At 38.2% G+C, this 17,960-nt stretch overlaps 2 gene segments (V, D, J or C); both read left to right on the top strand.

Annotated features, from left to right (window-relative positions):
- Positions 1–943: 943 nt before the first annotated feature.
- LOC100963286 lies at positions 944–1,684 on the top strand. The segment is given in 2 exon segments: positions 944–992; positions 1,233–1,684. Coding segments are annotated over 2 exon segments (501 nt in total).
- A 10,837-nt stretch (positions 1,685–12,521) lies between these two features.
- Positions 12,522–13,245, top strand: LOC100962968. The segment is given in 2 exon segments: positions 12,522–12,576; positions 12,845–13,245. Coding segments are annotated over 2 exon segments (447 nt in total).
- The last annotated feature ends 4,715 nt before the right edge of the window (positions 13,246–17,960 follow it).

Below are 17,960 nucleotides of genomic sequence, written 5' to 3'. Positions count from 1 at the left end.
TTGTAAAAGAACAGGAGATTCTGACCACATTCGTATAGAATAACTCAACTACTCTCGCTTGGGTTTCTTTATGGGGTGATAAAAGAAAAATACATTTCTTGCACAGATCCAGAATTTTATAAGTGAGTCTCAATATTTTCCATCAATGGAGTATAAAATGTGGCATCAGAACAATTCTAGGACACATGATCCAAATAAGTACAGTTCTCCTTATGAAGGCAACTGCACTAAATATCCTGATCTTAAAGTCATAAATAAAACACTACGTCAGAATGTTTTAGAATTAAATTTTATCCTTGTTATAATTTTATTAAAAAGCTATTATTAAATAACTTCTTAAAAAAAACAGCTTTTGAAAATTAGAACGACTGCCTTTTGCCATTTGATTTTGAAGTGGCTTTATTTACTGTGGACTGTAACTATGTCCCTAGAACTCAGTAAGGAGGGAGAACACTGGAGTTATTGTGTAGGACAGGACTGCCTTTCACAAAGTCAGAGATCTATGAGTATTTCTTTTCATTTGATTAGATACAGGATGGAGACATGCACACACACACTGAATAAATGACAAGTATGGGTATGTAGACTACCCAGAGGGTCCACTATTCATTACAAACTCTTCCCTAAACAGGTCTGCTGAATGATTCCACTGAGTCGTATCGACATACATCTACTGGGTCAACTCCATTTCCCCTCATCTCCAGCTTTCAGTATGAACATTTTCCAGCCCTCTTTTCTAGGTGCTATCTAACATAAAAACTGAGAATAGACATGTAGACATTTTTTCTCATCTCACGTGTCTGTGAACATGAGAAACCCAGTTTCCTCTGTGAGGAAGTAACATCAGAACACAGGAACTACACGTGCTCACTACTGGGTGCTCAGAGGCAGTGCAGAGTTTGAGGTAGCACGGAGCACATCAGTGCAGGGGGACACACGCCAGATGCCGCCCTTCAGCCTGCTGTGCGTGTTCATGACCTTCAGCTACTCTGGTACGGATGGTTCCCAATGTGGACAAGAATGTTCAGGGAGAAGGGACTGCACACAGGCTTGCGGTACTTCTCATGCACTGAAGAGGAATTGGGATATTAGAGAAAAACAAGCATACTATGATTTCAATTTGGTTTGTCTTGGGGTCCTAAGTTAGTCTCATTGTTACACTATGAGTAACATAACAATATGTTTTTTACTACATCAGAGGATCAGTTCTGGTTTTTTTATTTTCCCCGCAGGATCCAGTGTGGCCCAGAAAGTTATTCAAACCCCTCCAGCCACATCCATGACAGAAGGGGAGGCAGTCACCATGAACTGCATATATGAAACCAACTTCACCTCATACTACATTTTCTGGTATAAGCAACTTCCCGGCGAAGAGGTCATTTTTCTTCTTCGACAGAGTTCTAGTGCTGTGAATGCAAGCAATGATCACTATTTAGTCAACTTCCAAAAAGAAGTTAAATCCATGAACTTCAGCATCTCAGTCCTAAGCCTGGAAGACGCTGCAAAGTACTTCTGTGCTCTCACATTACTCACGGTGTTTGAAGTAATAGTAGAGGCAAAGCAAAAACCCCAGAGCTCAGGGAGAGAAAGCACCCCTTGTGCTACAGAAGCCAGGCTGAAATGCACATCTGCAGATCCCAGAGAACAAAAGGCAGTGACTGTGGTCTCTGGACTTAATCTGTGATCTAATCAGAAGATTTAATTCCAAGTAAAACCTCCTTCTCTCTCATTTGGGAACAGGTGTTCAGAAGAACTTCCTTTTAATACTAGAATTTTTGACTCAAAATAGATCATACAGAAAATGTGTGAAATTGTCTAAAGTTGAAAAATCCTGCTTCACAATAATTTAAAGTGGAAGTTTCACTTAAAGATGCTTATAGGAAAATCTGGGTCAACTTATCTGGAATGATCATCTACCAAAATGATTTCCTTAGGCCTTTCCCCTTAAGCTTGGTATCAATTAGGTTATACTTAGAGATGCAGAGACACCATGATTCATGTAGAGTAAGAGATCAATGATAAGAATTTGACATCACACACTAGCTAGAGCTGATGGACTTTCAGAAGCTGTTCAGTTGTTCATGTTTTATGAATTATAACAGTTATAATATATTATTCTTTCAAAAATCTGACACTGAGTTTTATTTACTAGTCTCTGAAGAGGATCAGCGTTTTCAATCTTGTTGCCTTCACAAGTACAATTTTACTTATTAGATCACTGTTTAGAATTATTCTGATTTCACTTTTTCAATCCTACTGATCCAAAGTATTCAATCTCCCTGGTTCAATTATCTGGCTACACATGTTTTATGTGTAAAATATAGTCATGGTAAGCATACCAGGCATCTCTGTGGTACAATTCACAACCTAGTCCTTGTCCTATGTAACACTGTTACATCACTCATGGTGTCTCTGCATCTCTGATTGTAACCTCATTGATACAAAGCTTAAGGGGGAAAGGGCTATCATTTTTGTAGTGATTCCTGATAACTTGACTCAATTCACAATCTAGTCCTTGTCCTATGTAACGCTGTTATCTTTGCATCTGGTATTGAGCCTGATTTCACTACAGGTCAGCTAGACTAACATCTGAGAAGCAAAGTTGAATATGGGCAAGAGGATGAACAAAATGTGACATACCATCCACATGCACTTCTTTTAGCAAAATTTAACTTTCAAATAAAGACAATAGAAAATGGCTGCTTCTTGCTAATGTGATGCAATTATTTTTTATTCAATTAAAAACATGTTAACCTCTCCCTTAAGAAGGATACAAAGTTCATTTACCCATCTTTGGGTTCTATTCTTTCCTCTTCTTGCTCTCACATTGATATCAGGCAGCTTAACTACTGAAATAAAATATATTTCATTAATTAAGATGAATTGAGATGTAAGATTAACTTATCAACACAGCTTTTGCTTCTACGTGTAGGTATATGGGGGAGAGTAAAAAATGGTTAATATGTACTTAAATATACTCATGTAATGATGAGAAAGAAATTTTCATAACACTGTAGTTCTTTTTTCTACACATGATCACTTTGTCACTTAGGCTGGAGTACAGTAGCCTCATCATAGCTCACTGTAACTTCAAACTCCTGGGTTCAGGAGATCGTCCTGCCTCAGCTTCCTAGGTAGTTGGGACGATAGGCATGCATCACTGTGCTCAACTAATTTTTCTATTTTTTGTAGATACGGGCTCTCACTCTAGCCAACTCCTGGTCTCAAACAACCCTCCTGCCTTGGTTTCCTAAAGAGTTAGGATTACAGAAATGAGCCTCTGTGCTTAGTCCTGTAATTGGTTTTTATAACTACCTTTTCCATTACCCATTTAATAATCTCTATATTCTCAGCAAGTGCATTCACTCACTGGCACATTCGACTTTCTATAAAACAAGCTCCTTGGTCAAAAGCAACGCCATCGGAAAACCATAAAGTTGGATAAGGAATTCTGTCAGCCCACTACTATGGTTTTGGCAGAAACATTACAGGCATAGAAAACAAGTTCATGTCCTCAGCCTTTATTTAAATAGAAAAAAACTCCCACAAGACACCAAACAATTTTATACCTAACAACCAGAGAGAGTTGATACACTGTGTTCTGGGAAGATGATGCCTTGCTTCTTATCAAATCAGTACAAGTCAATGAAGAAAAAGTTTTTTTCAAGTGTTTAATCAAAATAAGCAAACTTTCAGGCCAGGAGCGGTGGCTCAGTCCTGTAATCTTAGCACTCTGGGAGGTCAAGGCAGGTGGATTGCCTGAGCTCACAGGTTGGAGACCAGCCTGAGCCAGAGCAAGACCTTTTCTCTAAAACTAGCCAGGTGTTGTGCCTGGTGCCTGTCGTCCCAGCTACTCAGGAGGCTGAGGCAAGAGAATTGCTTGAGCCCCAAAATTTAAGGTTGCTGTGAGCTATGATGTGACAGCACTCTACTGAAAATGACAAAGTAAGACTCTGTCTCAAAATAAAATAAGCAAACTTTGAAGCTAGTTTCCTATGAACATGCAAATATAAACCATCCTTGTTAAAAAGATCACTGTGAAGAAGGTAGAAAGTCAATGCATAGATGGGAAAACTGTATTTGCCCTGGCATATTTCTTAAAAAGACCTCAAATACAAATATATGGAAACTTTATATATATTAAAAAGAAATGAAACAACTGATGAAAAAATGACAAAAATTTGAACAGATATAAATTATCAAAATATGATGTAGAAATATATCAATAGTAATAAGCATACAAAAACCAGTTACTATCATTACTCATTAGGGAAATGAAAAATAAAACCCCATTTGAGTGTTGTATCTGTGTCCCTTAAGCATCCCAAATGTATTAATGTATTCAGGAGGAGGTGACCCTTACCAGGACAGAGAAAAATAATGATTACCCTCCAAGGAAAGGGATGGTTGAATATGTTTTCTAGAAACTTCCGTTAGTGAACCCATGGACAGAGAAAAAAAGGTAGTAATGGGCCAGAGACCTGAACAAAGAAGGAAAGGCAGGTTTTACCAAGGAAAGATAAGTTTGTATTTATTAACTACTCTACATGTCAGGCACTGCTTTACACATTTGCGATTCATTAAACTTAAACGTCATAAACTCTATGAGATATATTTTATTGTTCCCATTTGTTTTCTATTTGGTAGATGAGACATAGCTTTCCTTAACTTTGAAAAACATGTCTAACTTTTGTCAGCCAGAGTGTAGTCCCTTAGAAGCCTCCAAAAGAGCAAGGTTTGGACTATGGAGAAGACTTAGCCTCAGAACACAGAGTTGGCTGTCTCCGTGAGGGAGACAAGATGCCACACCTAGGCTTTAGATGAGGAAATCATCAATTGACAGGTTAACAATGCTCAACACGTTAGCGAGTCTTTTCTACAACAGCGTCCTGGGAGTTCAGGGGCCAGAGCGAAAGACAAGAACAATACTCCTTAAATTCTGCGGTCAGTTTCCACATCAGGATGTTGCCCTTTACCTTTGCTCTCTCAACCTCTAACCCTATTCCCCCAAATGTCTTCCCTTCCTTTATGTCTTTACTCACATGTCACCTCTTTGTGAATCCTTTATCAAAAAACTTTCTACTTTCCTTCTTTGAGAGTCAGGTGGCAGCTTACGTCTTGCGTGGAGAATTGAAGGGTTCTTTACCGAAGTGCTGCCACCTGGTGTCTGGCTGAATTGCCTGATGAGACTTGCCTGGCCTCCCTGCTGCTCCCCTGTGGTGAAGGGTTGGGTCGTGGCAGAGCCTAGTCACTATAGGGCCTATATTTCCTATCCACGGCAGAGACGGTGGGAGTGAGGACTCAGGAGGACTGGCTGGTTTTTCATCTCTTGCCCTGAGGATGTGAAGGTATTGGCTTGAAAAAGACAAATATATGACATCATTTAGGCCAGTAAGATGCCTTGGAAATAAAGTTTGGTGTTGTTCCCAAAGTGGGAGGTCTTTATCTGTTAAGATTGTGTCTACAGCACTGTCCTTTATTGTATAGGAATATCCTGAAAAGTGAGAGCAAGAGTCAATGATGGAGAAACATAAGCCATTGTAGGGAATACTGCGTGGTATACTTCCCCCCATGTTATATGTTAATGCCAATGTCTTCCCAATATAGTGTGCTGATACACTGACTTCCCATCAAAAGTAAGAAACATGGCCAGGCACTGTGGCTTACGCCTGTAATCCTGGTACTCTGGGAGACAGAGCTGGGTGGATCTCTCAAGTTCAGGAGGTCAAGAACAGCCTGAGAAAAGTGAAATTAGGTCTCTAAAAATAGCTGGATGTGTGTGCACTGCCTATAGTCCCAGTTACTTGGGAGGCTGTGGCAAGATTACTTGAGCCCAAGAGTATGAGGTTGCTGTGAGCTATGATGCCATAGCACTCTACTGATGGCAACAAAGTGAGACTGTATCAAAAAAAAAAAAAAAAGAAAGAAAGAAAAGAAACATTTAGAACATAGAAATTTATGATAATACATGAAATCCTCTAGCCGGGCGTTGTGGCAGGCGCCTGTGGTCCCAGCTACTTGGGAGGCTGAGACAGTAGACTCGCTTGAGCCCAGGAGTTGGAGGTTGCTGTGAGCTGTGATGCCATGGCACTCTACCCAGGGGGACAGCTTGAGGCTCTGTCTAAAAAATAAATAAATAAATAAATAAATACATGAAATCCTCTATATAAATTTCAAATTACACTTCATGCAAATACTGAGCTTTATCTTGTGGCTAGACTCCACTCCATTTTCAGACCATGTCTCCCTGAACCCACAATATTTTCTATACTAAATACATCTGGTCGAGTGCCTAAGACAGTGAAGTTATCTTACCAAGTGATTTAATACCTGTTCTCCTTTAATTCCTACTGGACACAGCAAGGTTTGTAACATCCTCCTTTAGGAAGGCAATGTACCAAAGGTCTTGAGACCATAGGCTTGGATTGGATTTCTAGATCTAATACACATTATTGAATAATCTCGGGAAAATTGCTTAATACTTTTTACGCCTTAGTTACCTCATCCTTACAATGTGGGTGTCCATAGTTTCCACTACAAAGGGTTATTTTGAGAAGTAAGTGAAATGATGAATGCCAGTGCTTAGCCTACTACCAACAAAAAGCTACTGGTTCTTTACAGAAAAGGAAATTGAATATGAAAGGAGTCAAATATCTTGCCTTGCATCACAAAGTAAGTGTCAGAGACTTCCCTCCATATCCTATGCAGAGTTGATACTTCTTCACTCCAAAAGTCACTCACTATCTCTTTACAGTATTATATTGTCTTTATAGTGCTTATCATTATATAAAATTGTCTTTCAAAAAATCCATCCCATTTAATTTCTTCTCCTTCCTTTTCTGTCTCTTTCCCAGTATACTCTCCATGCCTGGAACAATTCCTGCAACAGGAGGCTTAATCAATATATACTTCTTGAATGAACGTACAAAAGGTAAAATTATGTCTAGAGTCCTTGCAATTCAAAGATTAGTATAAAAGTAATACACATTTGAAGTTCATTCTCTGATCTTAAACATCATAAACTCATGAGATGGGTTTTATTTTTCCCATTCATTTTATATTTGGTAGATAAGACATAGCTTTCTCTAGCATTGAAAAACATGTCTAACTTTTGTCACCCAGGGTAGCCACCTTAGAAGGTTCCTAAAGAGCAAGGTTTGGATGATGCAAGCCTTTGCCCCAGAACAGAGAGCTGGCTGTGTAAATGGGGGTGACAAGGTTCCAAACCATAAATTGCCTCAGGATCAGTAGATAAGGAAATCATCAACTGATGGGTATTCTCATCAGAAAGTAGCTGCACAGCAAGTGGGCTTTCCGAATGGTCTGGCCATCCCTTCACTCTCCTGCCACTGGGTTACCAAATGCTGTGATCTACAGAAAAAAGCAACTTGACTTGGAATGGCTTCTGTTTGCCTAGCAGCCCACCCCCAACCCTCCTCCTCACACTTCCACATAACGAGTCCTCTCTGAGGCTTTCAGAATCTCCTTTCTTTTTTCTTTTTCTTAGAGACAGAGTCTCACTCTGTCACCCTCGGTAGAGTGCCATGGCGTCACGCTCACAGCAATCTCCAGCTCTTGGGCTTAGGTGATTCTCTTTCCTCAGCCTCCCAAGTAGCTGAGACTACAGGCACCTCCTTTCTTAACCATAACCTCATCTCCTTTTTGGGGAAAGAGAGCTAGAAGTTAGTCATTGAGATGTCTCTCAATTCCATTCCACTTTTCAGAACATGATTTAAAATATTTGACTTAATATTTGAAACATTAGTGAGCATAAAAAATGTAGGTAGCATGGCAGATTCCACAGATCATGGAGTCCAGAGCTGGATAGATATATATTCTAATTCTTACTATGCTATTTATCAAATAACTGGCCTTGAATAAATTACTTTATCTATTTAGGCGTCAGTGTTCTTGTTTATACATTAGAAATAGTAATATCTCTATTCTATAATTTTTATATTAGATTAACGTACATAAAAGATAGTTTCACATTTAAATGTATGCACATTTATTATTTGGGAGGATTTGAAAGTTTAAAAAAAAATGTTTGAAAGTTTCCTAATCAAGTGTTTATCCTACCAGAAATTGTCATCCTGGCGGCAGTGCTCTCTAAATTTGAGTAATAGTAATTCATAAAGAGGCATCCCACTTGTGAAAAGTTGCCAATTCTTTCTGTGTTCCAAACTCATGGAATAGTTCCTCAATGTTTGCAAAATTGTCCTCAAGAAGGCAGTCAGTTATTGATCCCGCTTTGTGAAGCACAGGAAACTGGATGTAGGGTAGAGTGTTTCTAGGACATTTATAGAACTTTGTCTCCAATTGGCTGGGCGACCAGATGCTGAGTCATGTTTTCCAAAGCAGAATATTTCTGTAGAACTAGGCTGCAGAATATTTGTCTGCTGAGGATACTTGAGCAGGAAAAGTGGAGACGAATCCCTTGGCATTCGTCCCTCTCTCAGAGGATGAGAAGATATTCTGAACAGTCTGGGGCAGTAATGAGGAAAAGGAGGGATCCAGTCAGAAACTTCTAGGCTTTATTTAGGGATGTGTGAAAGAAAATGTAAACTCTGTAGAGAGACTAATTTTTATGTTTGACTCTTTCTAAGCAGGAGACAGCAGCAGATTGCACATGAAACAGAGTTCTCAGTCCCCATTCAGTGGGCAGAGAGCACAAATTTTACCTGTAGCTTCCTTTACAGCTTGCTTTTTGCCTTACGCTGGTACAGATGGGAAACTGGGGTGGGGGGGGGAAGCTCTATATTCTACTAGTAATGACTTTAAATGGGGATTTAAAAAGGAAGGGTAAATACATATCACTCTTAAAACATTAGCGTATCCCAGCTCGATGACTCAGCCTCACACCTCTGTGCCTTGACACAATGGTCTTCAGGTACCTGCAGCCCAAACCCAAACTTGGCTCTGGTGTTGCTCAGCACCCAACATCAACAAAGAACCATGTGTAGGACAGAAAAGGAAAATCCAGTGAATTATAGTTTCTTCAAGGGGATTATGCAACATAGAAAAACAAACATGCTAGTTATCATAACTCCTTCAACTAACTGAACTCTTAGAAAACATTGCTAAGCCTGACCCCCAACAATACATGAACCATATTGTTGAGTCATGGTCATTGTCTCCTTTTTAGGCATGATTCTGAATGAACTAGACAGTTACTCAAATCTATCTAAAATAATCTGAGTAAATAAAAGTCTTATTTACTCATCATTGTTGCTGGATCCTGGAAGCGAGTTCTTCCACCAATGGCCTCATGATCAGAACTGGAGCAGATAGATGTGGCATTTCTTTATATACCTTGCATGAGAATTTGCATGTTTGGTATCAGAACAGGTATGCTGCCTCGTTTAATCTGTGGAGGATTCTGTTTTGCTTTAGTTCAACCTTCTTTTACATGAACATTTGCATTTCATTTCTTCTCACATGTGTCTATTTTCATTTTCTAAAAAGCATTCATGATACCATAAAAGAAGACTAGGTACAGGTCTCCAGCAACTAGACAGCAGGGAAAAAATGCTCATTATTGTTAATCATCAGAGAAATGCAAATCAAAACTACTTTGAGATATCATCTAACTCCAATAAGAGTAGCCCACATAACAAAATCCCCAAACTATAGATGTGGGCGTGGATGTGGAGAGAAGGGAACACTTCTGCACTGCTGGTGGGAATGCAATCTACTATGTCCCTTCTGGAAAGAAGTTTGGAGAACACTTAGGGAACTAAAAGTAGACCTGCCGTTCAATCCTGTAATTCCTCTACTAGGTATATATCCAGATGACCAAAAATCACTTTACAATAAAGACATTTGCACAAAAATGTTTATTTCAGCCCAATTCATAATTTTCCAGTCATGGAAGCAGCCCAAGTGCCCATTGACCCATGAATGGATTAACACATTGTGATATATGTATACCATGGAATATTATGCAGCCATAAAAAGATGGAAACTTTATCTCTTTTATGTTTACGTGGATGGAGCTGCATCATATTTTTCTTAGTAAAGTATCTCAAGAATGGAAAAAAAAATACCCAGTGTACTCAATACTATTATGAAATCAATATATAATCACCCACACTTTCATATGAAAGATAAAACACAATTATAGCCCAGAAAGAAGGAGAGAGGAGGAGGGAGGGGTAAGAGAGGGGGATGGATGGGTGGAGGGAGGGTAATCAGTGGGACCTCACCTACTGTGTTTATTGCAAGCGTACATGTCAAATATATTAATAGTAGAGTATCAATGTCTAAACACAATAATTAAATAAGTGAGGCGAATGATCTGTTAAGTAGTTTGATGTAAACATTCCAAATTATCTATAAAATCAGAACATTGTACCCCATAAATGCAGCAATGCACACAGTTATGATCTAATAAAAAAGAAGAAAAGTGGTAGGGGATATTTACTAATAAATGTGACCTATTTTGTCCCCCACCTTGGACTGTGATTATGATATTGAATAACTGAACTCTGTTATTGAAATTTTTTCCTTTGTACAGGTATCAGAAATCTGTTCCCTTTGCAGATTTCCAAACAATCGACTAGTTCAAGGCAATTTTGATACTCTAGAGGTGTCTAATTCGGAGCTTCTGGAGTGTTTTTCAACATGAATTAACTTGTTTCTGGGCTTCCTCAACTGGTATCTTGAGTTTTGACCTCCAGACATCTCCATTAATGACTGCTTATCCATCTTCTAGCCAGTCTCCTGAATGATGATATATCACTTTTCCTATTCTTTGTGTGTGTGTGTGTGTGGCTTTATGTATTTAAGAATATTATTATTGTCAGTATCACATATTTAGAAAAAACATCCTATGTATGTTAAAAGCAATACAGGATTGCATACAAATCCCTTAGACCAACGCATTTAAGAGAGACATACACATAAAAAGACATTTTTTTCAAAAATTATTCACATGCTAATAATGAGTCTATCAGACCATCGGATTGGGATTGCTTAAATCTGTAATATTATTTGAATGTGTATGTAGAATTGGAAGTGTGTAGCACAGGACTGAGTGAGAGAAGCTATGGTGCATTGTCCACTAGTGCTGGTGGGATAAAACAACACAAAAGAAGAGCAACCATTGTTCCAGCTGCCAGTTACCTTCCCACACTGGGTTTCCATCATTGTTGGCATAAAGATCAATGGAAGAATTTCTAATATTACAAGTAATGATCCTGTACCTTTAGCTGACTCTGAATTGATAAAAACAAAAAGCTCAAGTAAAAAGTAAAAACAAGACTTGCTCATTTGTGCACATATAGAAACGGATTACATTCATACAGCACTCTAGTGGAGAATGGTGCTACTTGAAATTGGCCCCTGACTCCCACTTCCATGAGCCTCTGCCTGCCTTAGGCTGTGAGGGGATCTCCTCCCCTCCACAGCCAATCCTGGAGGTGGCAGTGTGTAATTTGGCCATCAGATTGGGATTGCTTAAATCTGTAACATTCTATCTGTAACATTAAATCTGTGCTATACATTTCCAATTCTACACGTAACAGAAAATCTACTGTTCTAAACATGCAGAAAATGCAAATCTGTGGTGCAGAGTCCATGCAAAAACACTCATTGCTTTATAAAAGCTGTGAGTAAATGAGGAAATATAAACCCAAATTTTCAGTTTCCAGGTTCTAAAATTGATCTGAAATTGAAAATAATTAGTTAAATTTAGACTATTTATAAAGACACAGGCAAACCCTTGTAAATAGCCCCTCATCATTTTTTAAGTTTAGTCACATGGAATAAGAAGAATGAGTTGAAATATAAAAATCATATTTAATAAGGAATACAGATCTCTGTGTAGTGTAAGTTCCCACCTGCATGATCGGCCACCTGTTCCTGTGCTGTGCAAGTGCAGAGTGGTCCCAGCCCCTGAGCTTTGCCACCAGGTCTTCTGTGCAGAAGCACTAAGATGATATTGGAAAAGGATGGGGAAACAGGCAGATCAAGTTATCAAAGATGATTGGAAGTCAGACAGAGGAAACGTACAGTGTCACTGTTGATTTCTCACAACTTCTCAAAAACATTGTTTTTTCACAGGACTTTAGTGCTTTGGGGGTTTGTTGCATTACAAACCACAAACTAAAACCTGGTGGCTTAAGACAACTGTGATTTTAAATCAGAGAATCCATTTTTAAAAGGCAAATTATTCCTCCTTGAATAATATGAGTACCAGTAAACTCTTTCCTTTCGAGTTTTGACACATATATATCTCACCTAAATTAGAAAGCAATTTTAAGAGAATCTCTGTGCTGAAACCATCAGTTTTTGAGCCCAGCGCCAGGGGGCAGCACCTGCAGACATAGACTCTCCTCTGAAGTGGGTGGGTTAAGTTTGATTGGTTGTCTCAAATTACCGTCACCCTTCTCCCCTTCCCAAAATGTACACTGCTACTTTACAAAATAGACCACAAGTATTTCTTTGGATCTGGAAGAAGCTTGTACAAAGGAAACCCATTTAGGTGTAGTTAGATTAAACAACTCTTTCTGAAGAAGAAGGAGACGGAGATGCTACTCACTGTACCATTGTTGATCTTATGGCTGCAACTGACACGTGAGTTTGAGACCCGCCTGATTGCTTTCAGAAAGTCCAACATAGTAGACAATTATCCACAGGTAAGGAATAGACTTTCTGTTTGAGGGAACAAAGAAAAAAAAAAGAAGGAAAGGGAAGAAACATGAGGGTAGAAGGAGATGGGAGGGAGGCATGGAAAGAAAAAGAAAAATAGACACAGACAAGAAGAATGGGAGAGACTCTGAAGCTCAGGGACTGGAGATCTGTCCCGATTTTATCTGATGCCTCCCATTGTCTTTCTGAACAGAACTGAAAGGACAACAGCTGAAGCAAACTCCTCAGTTCCAGTATATCCGGGAAGGAGAGAACTTCAGCACATACTGCAATGCCTCAAGCTTTTTAGACAGTGTACAGTGGTATAAACAGAGGCCTGGAGGAAGTCCTGTCTTCCTGATGCTGTTAACAAGGCCTGGAGAAACGAAGGAGAAAAGACTGACAATTCAGTTTGGAGAAAAGAGAAAAGACAGCTCTCTGCACATCACAGCGGTCCAGACTGCAGATGTGGGAACCTACTTTTGCGCAGTGGCACAGTGTTCCTCAAGCACCTGCTGCCTGTCCCCAAACCTTGCCTTGGGGCCTCAGGGGCAGCCCCTCCCATTCTCCTTGCAAAGCATGAGCCAGAGAGAGTTGAAGTCACAATGTCAGTGAGGATGTAGTGCAACTCGTCTCCATGTGCAGTAGAAATGCAGTGGAAATTCACTCTATAAGACCTGGAAGAGTTTGACATTTTTGCTTCGTAAAACTCAACTATTTCTTCTATGCAGATGTCTCCGGGAATTCCAATTGCCCCAGGAAGAATCCACAGGTTTTGAAAAATTGTGTGCTTCTTTCGATGATGAAGAATCTTCACCAGAGGTTTCCAAACAGTTTCTTTAACGTTTTAACCCCACTGTAATGTAGAAGGTTTGGAAATAGAGCATTTTTCACTTTGTACTCAAAATTTAAAAGCTTACAGCCACCTCCCTGAAGAGTCACCACAGAACTCATCTGCCTCAATGCAGTGCAGTTCAACCTAACATGAAGATCATGCACGAGGCAACTACCTTTCCAGAGAAATTTCTTTTTAAAATAAGGAGCTCAGAAGAAACCAGGAGCTCACCAAGAGGTTTAGCCATGATCTCTTGTTTTCTCTCCCCAAGCTCAGACGAAGTTAATGATGTAATATCTGGTCACCATGTTAACCATTCTCATCATGGGAAAAAGATATTAGTCATAAATTTTTAAGATTCCAAAATATGTCCATTAATTGGACCAATTACCCTGTTTCTCTGAACTTATAAAGATATTTGTCCTGAGAAAAGGAAGAAAAAAATACAACTGCATTATAGAGGTTGAACAGTAAAATTAAGTGAGATTTTTACGTCACAGCTGAATGGCCAAAGTGAAGTTTTTATATCTTTGTCATTAAATATTTTATACACATAGGAATTACTGTAGACCAGGAGTGGTGGCTCAAGCCTTTAACGCTGGCACTTTGGAGGGAAGACTGGAGGAGCCTGAGCCCCAGAGTTCAAGGCTGTAGTGAGCTATGATGATGTACTGTATTTTAGCATGGCAACAGAGTGAAACCCCACCTCAAAAAGTAAAAGAAAAAGAAAGGAAGAAAGAAAAGGAAGGAAGGAGGGGAAATTATTATAATGAAAATTTTATAACACGGGAATTAATTTAATGTATCAAAGGAACAAAGCCAAATATAAACTATGGTACTGTACCACTTATAAAGTAATGCATGCATACAGAAAAATAAGGATGGGAGCTCACACACGTTTAGGTTAATTTCTTAGAGTAGTGTAGTTATTTGATCATTTTCATCCATTATAAGATTTCTAAGACTATTACAACATTATACCAGAAATGGACACATTAAAGTTATTTTCAAAAAATTTCTTTCTTCTCTCTGCCACAGTCTTGACCCATTTGCACCTTGGTCCTCTCAAACTATCACCTCTTTTCCTTTTTCTTGGATCTTCATCTCACCGAGTGTTATCCTCTTTCTCTTTTTTCTTTCATGTTTTCTGTTGTTTTTCTGCTCAAGTCACTCTAAAGTAAAAGATAAATGAACAAAATAACAAGCATTGGAAAACAGAGATGAATTCAAAAAAGACTCATAAGTAATTCGGGACAGAGAAATAAAAAACAATGCCTGTGATAGCCAGTAGGGAAATGATTCTATCCATCAAAACAGTGGCCAGAGATGATTTCACCTGTAAAGAAAAAATCTTACCTGTGTAATTAGGATTCAGTTTGGGCTCTTTATCAAATTTAAACAGAGTATGGTCTGATAATTCTTGATTCTCTTCACTAATTGTTTTTCTTTCCTTCCCAGTACCTCTGTTATTAAGCACATATAAAGGGTTCTGATCCGTTGACTCTTGGACAATTTCTTCCTAGGACATGCCATGTACAGGACAAGGGGCCAGCTGATCATTTCAATTTGACTGTAGTATTGAAGGGAATTGATTGACTTCTTCCTCCAAAAGGTCTTTCTTCACTGATTACTTGAAGACCTTTCCCAAAGCCTACATACACCTAGTTCAACTACTTTTTGAAAGCATACCAGCAGAATCTGTTTAAAAGACCTCTTTCAGAAGGCATTAATTATGCCCTTTTTTGCCCATATCCAACTTGAATCTCCGTGCTGTAAAAAGAGCGGTTCTTCCTTAGGTCTTTATCTTTACGCGGCCCATTAGTCAACATCTCTGTTTTTCTCCCTTGCTCACAAAAGATAGGAATAAAAACAAGTGATAATAATAATACTTTATGAAACAGATACTACAATTCCCAGTTTGTAAGTGAAGAATGTGAAACCTCAAGAGGTGAGGTGACTTACCTCTGCTCACCTCTAAACATGACTATAATTCAAATATATCAATTGCTGGTTAGGCTGCAGATCAACTAGAATTCTCACTCATTGCTTGTCAGAAAGAAAAATGGTGAACCCTTTGTAAAACAGTTTAGCAGTTCTTATAAAATTAAACTTTCACTTACAACATGATTCAGCAATCCCTCAGCCAATAGGAATAAAAGTTAAGTTCACATAAAAATTTATCTGTGAATAAATTTTAGCAGCTTAGTTCATAATCCCTAAAAACTGGGAACAACCCAGATGTTGAACTGGAGCGTGGACAAAGTGCAGAATAGCCATATGAATGAGTAGAACTCAGCAATAAAAGGAATGAATTATAGATTCAGGCAAAAGATGGATGAATCTTCAATGCACTTTAGTAAGTACAAGAAACAAAGACCAAAAGACTACAAATTGTGTGATCTCATCCCCATGACATATGGACTGAGGCAAAATTATAACAATCGGAAACAGATCAAAGGATTGCCTGGGGTTGGCAAGAACTGTACCACAGAACTCGTTCCACAAAGAGTAAATTTTACTGTGTCAATTAAAAAGAATCAGATTGTGAATGGAACCCCAAATGAAATAGGACTATAACACATAAACCTAACTGTATTACAATGATTAATACACATACATCCATGCTGAAATTCCTTAGTAGAGAAAAAATTAACCTACATAACTTTTGAAAATAGTATTTTGAGTGGATACACTAAAGCTAAAGGCAAAAGGGGGCACACACATACCATTCTCTAGTGAGTAAATTTGTTTCTTATGGGTTAGCAATTCTTGAGCTAATTTATGTTTACTATTAGGAAGTATAAATAAAATATGTAGTAGATTAAAAGAGCCAGATTCCTCACTGTTGGGAGGAGAAGTGACAAAATAATGAAGTGGGAGGTTATACAAACCCAGTGGAGTTGGATTGAAATATGAGGTTTCAATATGAACTCATTTTTTAACATATATACACATAGGTTAACACAAAAGTAAAATTATTAGGAGATTGTGCTTCCTGATGCCCAACGACAAAGGATAAACCTTTACTTCCTTTATTTGAATTGATTCAAAAGCCTAAGAGAATCTTCAGCAAAGCAGATAAGAAATGTCAGGAAGACCTAGGTGATCCTGACGTTAGGAAAGCTGCGGTATTTTATTTGTGTTGTCAACACACCCAGTTCTGATCAATTCAGCATATTTCTTTGGCTTTTTATACTGAGGCAAGATTTACAAAAAGTAAAATAAAATGCCCAAACCTTGGGTGTGCGGTTTGGTGAATATTCACTCATGCATATACCTGTGTAATAATCTTCCCCCAATCAAGACGTACAATATTTCCACCAACACAGAAATTCTTTCATTCCTCTTCACAATCAATACCCACTCCAAGATAAAAACTGCTTGATTTCTATCACCTTAGATTAGTTTTTCTTTTTCTAAATTTCATATAAATGGGATCATTTTTTATGTTTCTCATGTGATTGCTGTTCCATTACATGAATATTTCTTTCTGTGCATTCATTTCTCTGGTAATGGAAATTTGTGTGGTTTCCAGTTCAGAGCTACTATGAGTACAACTGCTGTGAACGTTCTTACATGAGTCTTTTTGTGGACATGTAAACTCGTTGAACATTCTTGTGCAAGTTTTATTGTTGGGGTAGAATTATTAGGCCACAGGATAGGCATATATTTGACTTTATTAGAAACTTACAATTTTAAAGGTTATGCATTTTATACATCCCCCAGAATTGTAATAAGAGTTTCAGTTGCTCTATAATCTTATTAGTACTTAGTATTGTAACCCACATTTTTAATTAAGCTTTTTAATTTTGAGATAATTGTAAACTCACATGTGTTTTAATAAATGAAAGAGATACTGTGTACCCTTTACTCAGTTGACTCCAGTGGTGACATCTTGCCAAACTGTGGTACAATAGGATGACAGGATATTGACATTGATACAGTCAGGATGCAGAGTACTATCATCAGCCCAAGGATGCTTCCTGCTGGCCTTTTACAGTCACATCCATTTCCTTCCTGTCCCTACCCCTTCTCTGGTCCCTGGGAACTACTAATCTGTTCTACGTTTCTATAATTGTATCATTTTTAAGAATGTTACATAAATGGAATCCTACTAGAGAGTACAGTCCTATAACTCCCTAAAACTCTGTTCATTTTTTATCACTCTGTTTTCTCTTTATTATTCAGGCTGAGGGATATCTTTTGTTCTGTCTTCCAGTTCACCGATAATTTTCTCTGCTCCTCCCAGTTTGCTATTGAGCCCAACTGATGAGCTTTTTATTTCAGTCATTGCCATTTTAAAATTAATATTTTCACGTGATTCTTACAGATTTTGCTTCTTTGCTGAGACTATTTCTAATGCTTTCTATTTTTTCAAAGTATTTTAAAGTGTAATTTTTAAAAAGTATTTTAATCATGGTTCCTTTAATACCTTGATTAGATAATGCTACCATCTCTGTCATCTGAGAATTGGCACTATTGTTTATAAGATATT

Source organism: Otolemur garnettii, unplaced genomic scaffold (assembly GCF_000181295.1).
Source record: "Otolemur garnettii isolate 467f Iridium unplaced genomic scaffold, OtoGar3 scaffold00327, whole genome shotgun sequence".
Lineage (NCBI taxonomy): Eukaryota > Metazoa > Chordata > Mammalia > Primates > Galagidae > Otolemur > Otolemur garnettii.
Note: the sequence above shows the minus strand (reverse complement) of the source record. Positions and strands in the feature narration are given on the sequence as shown.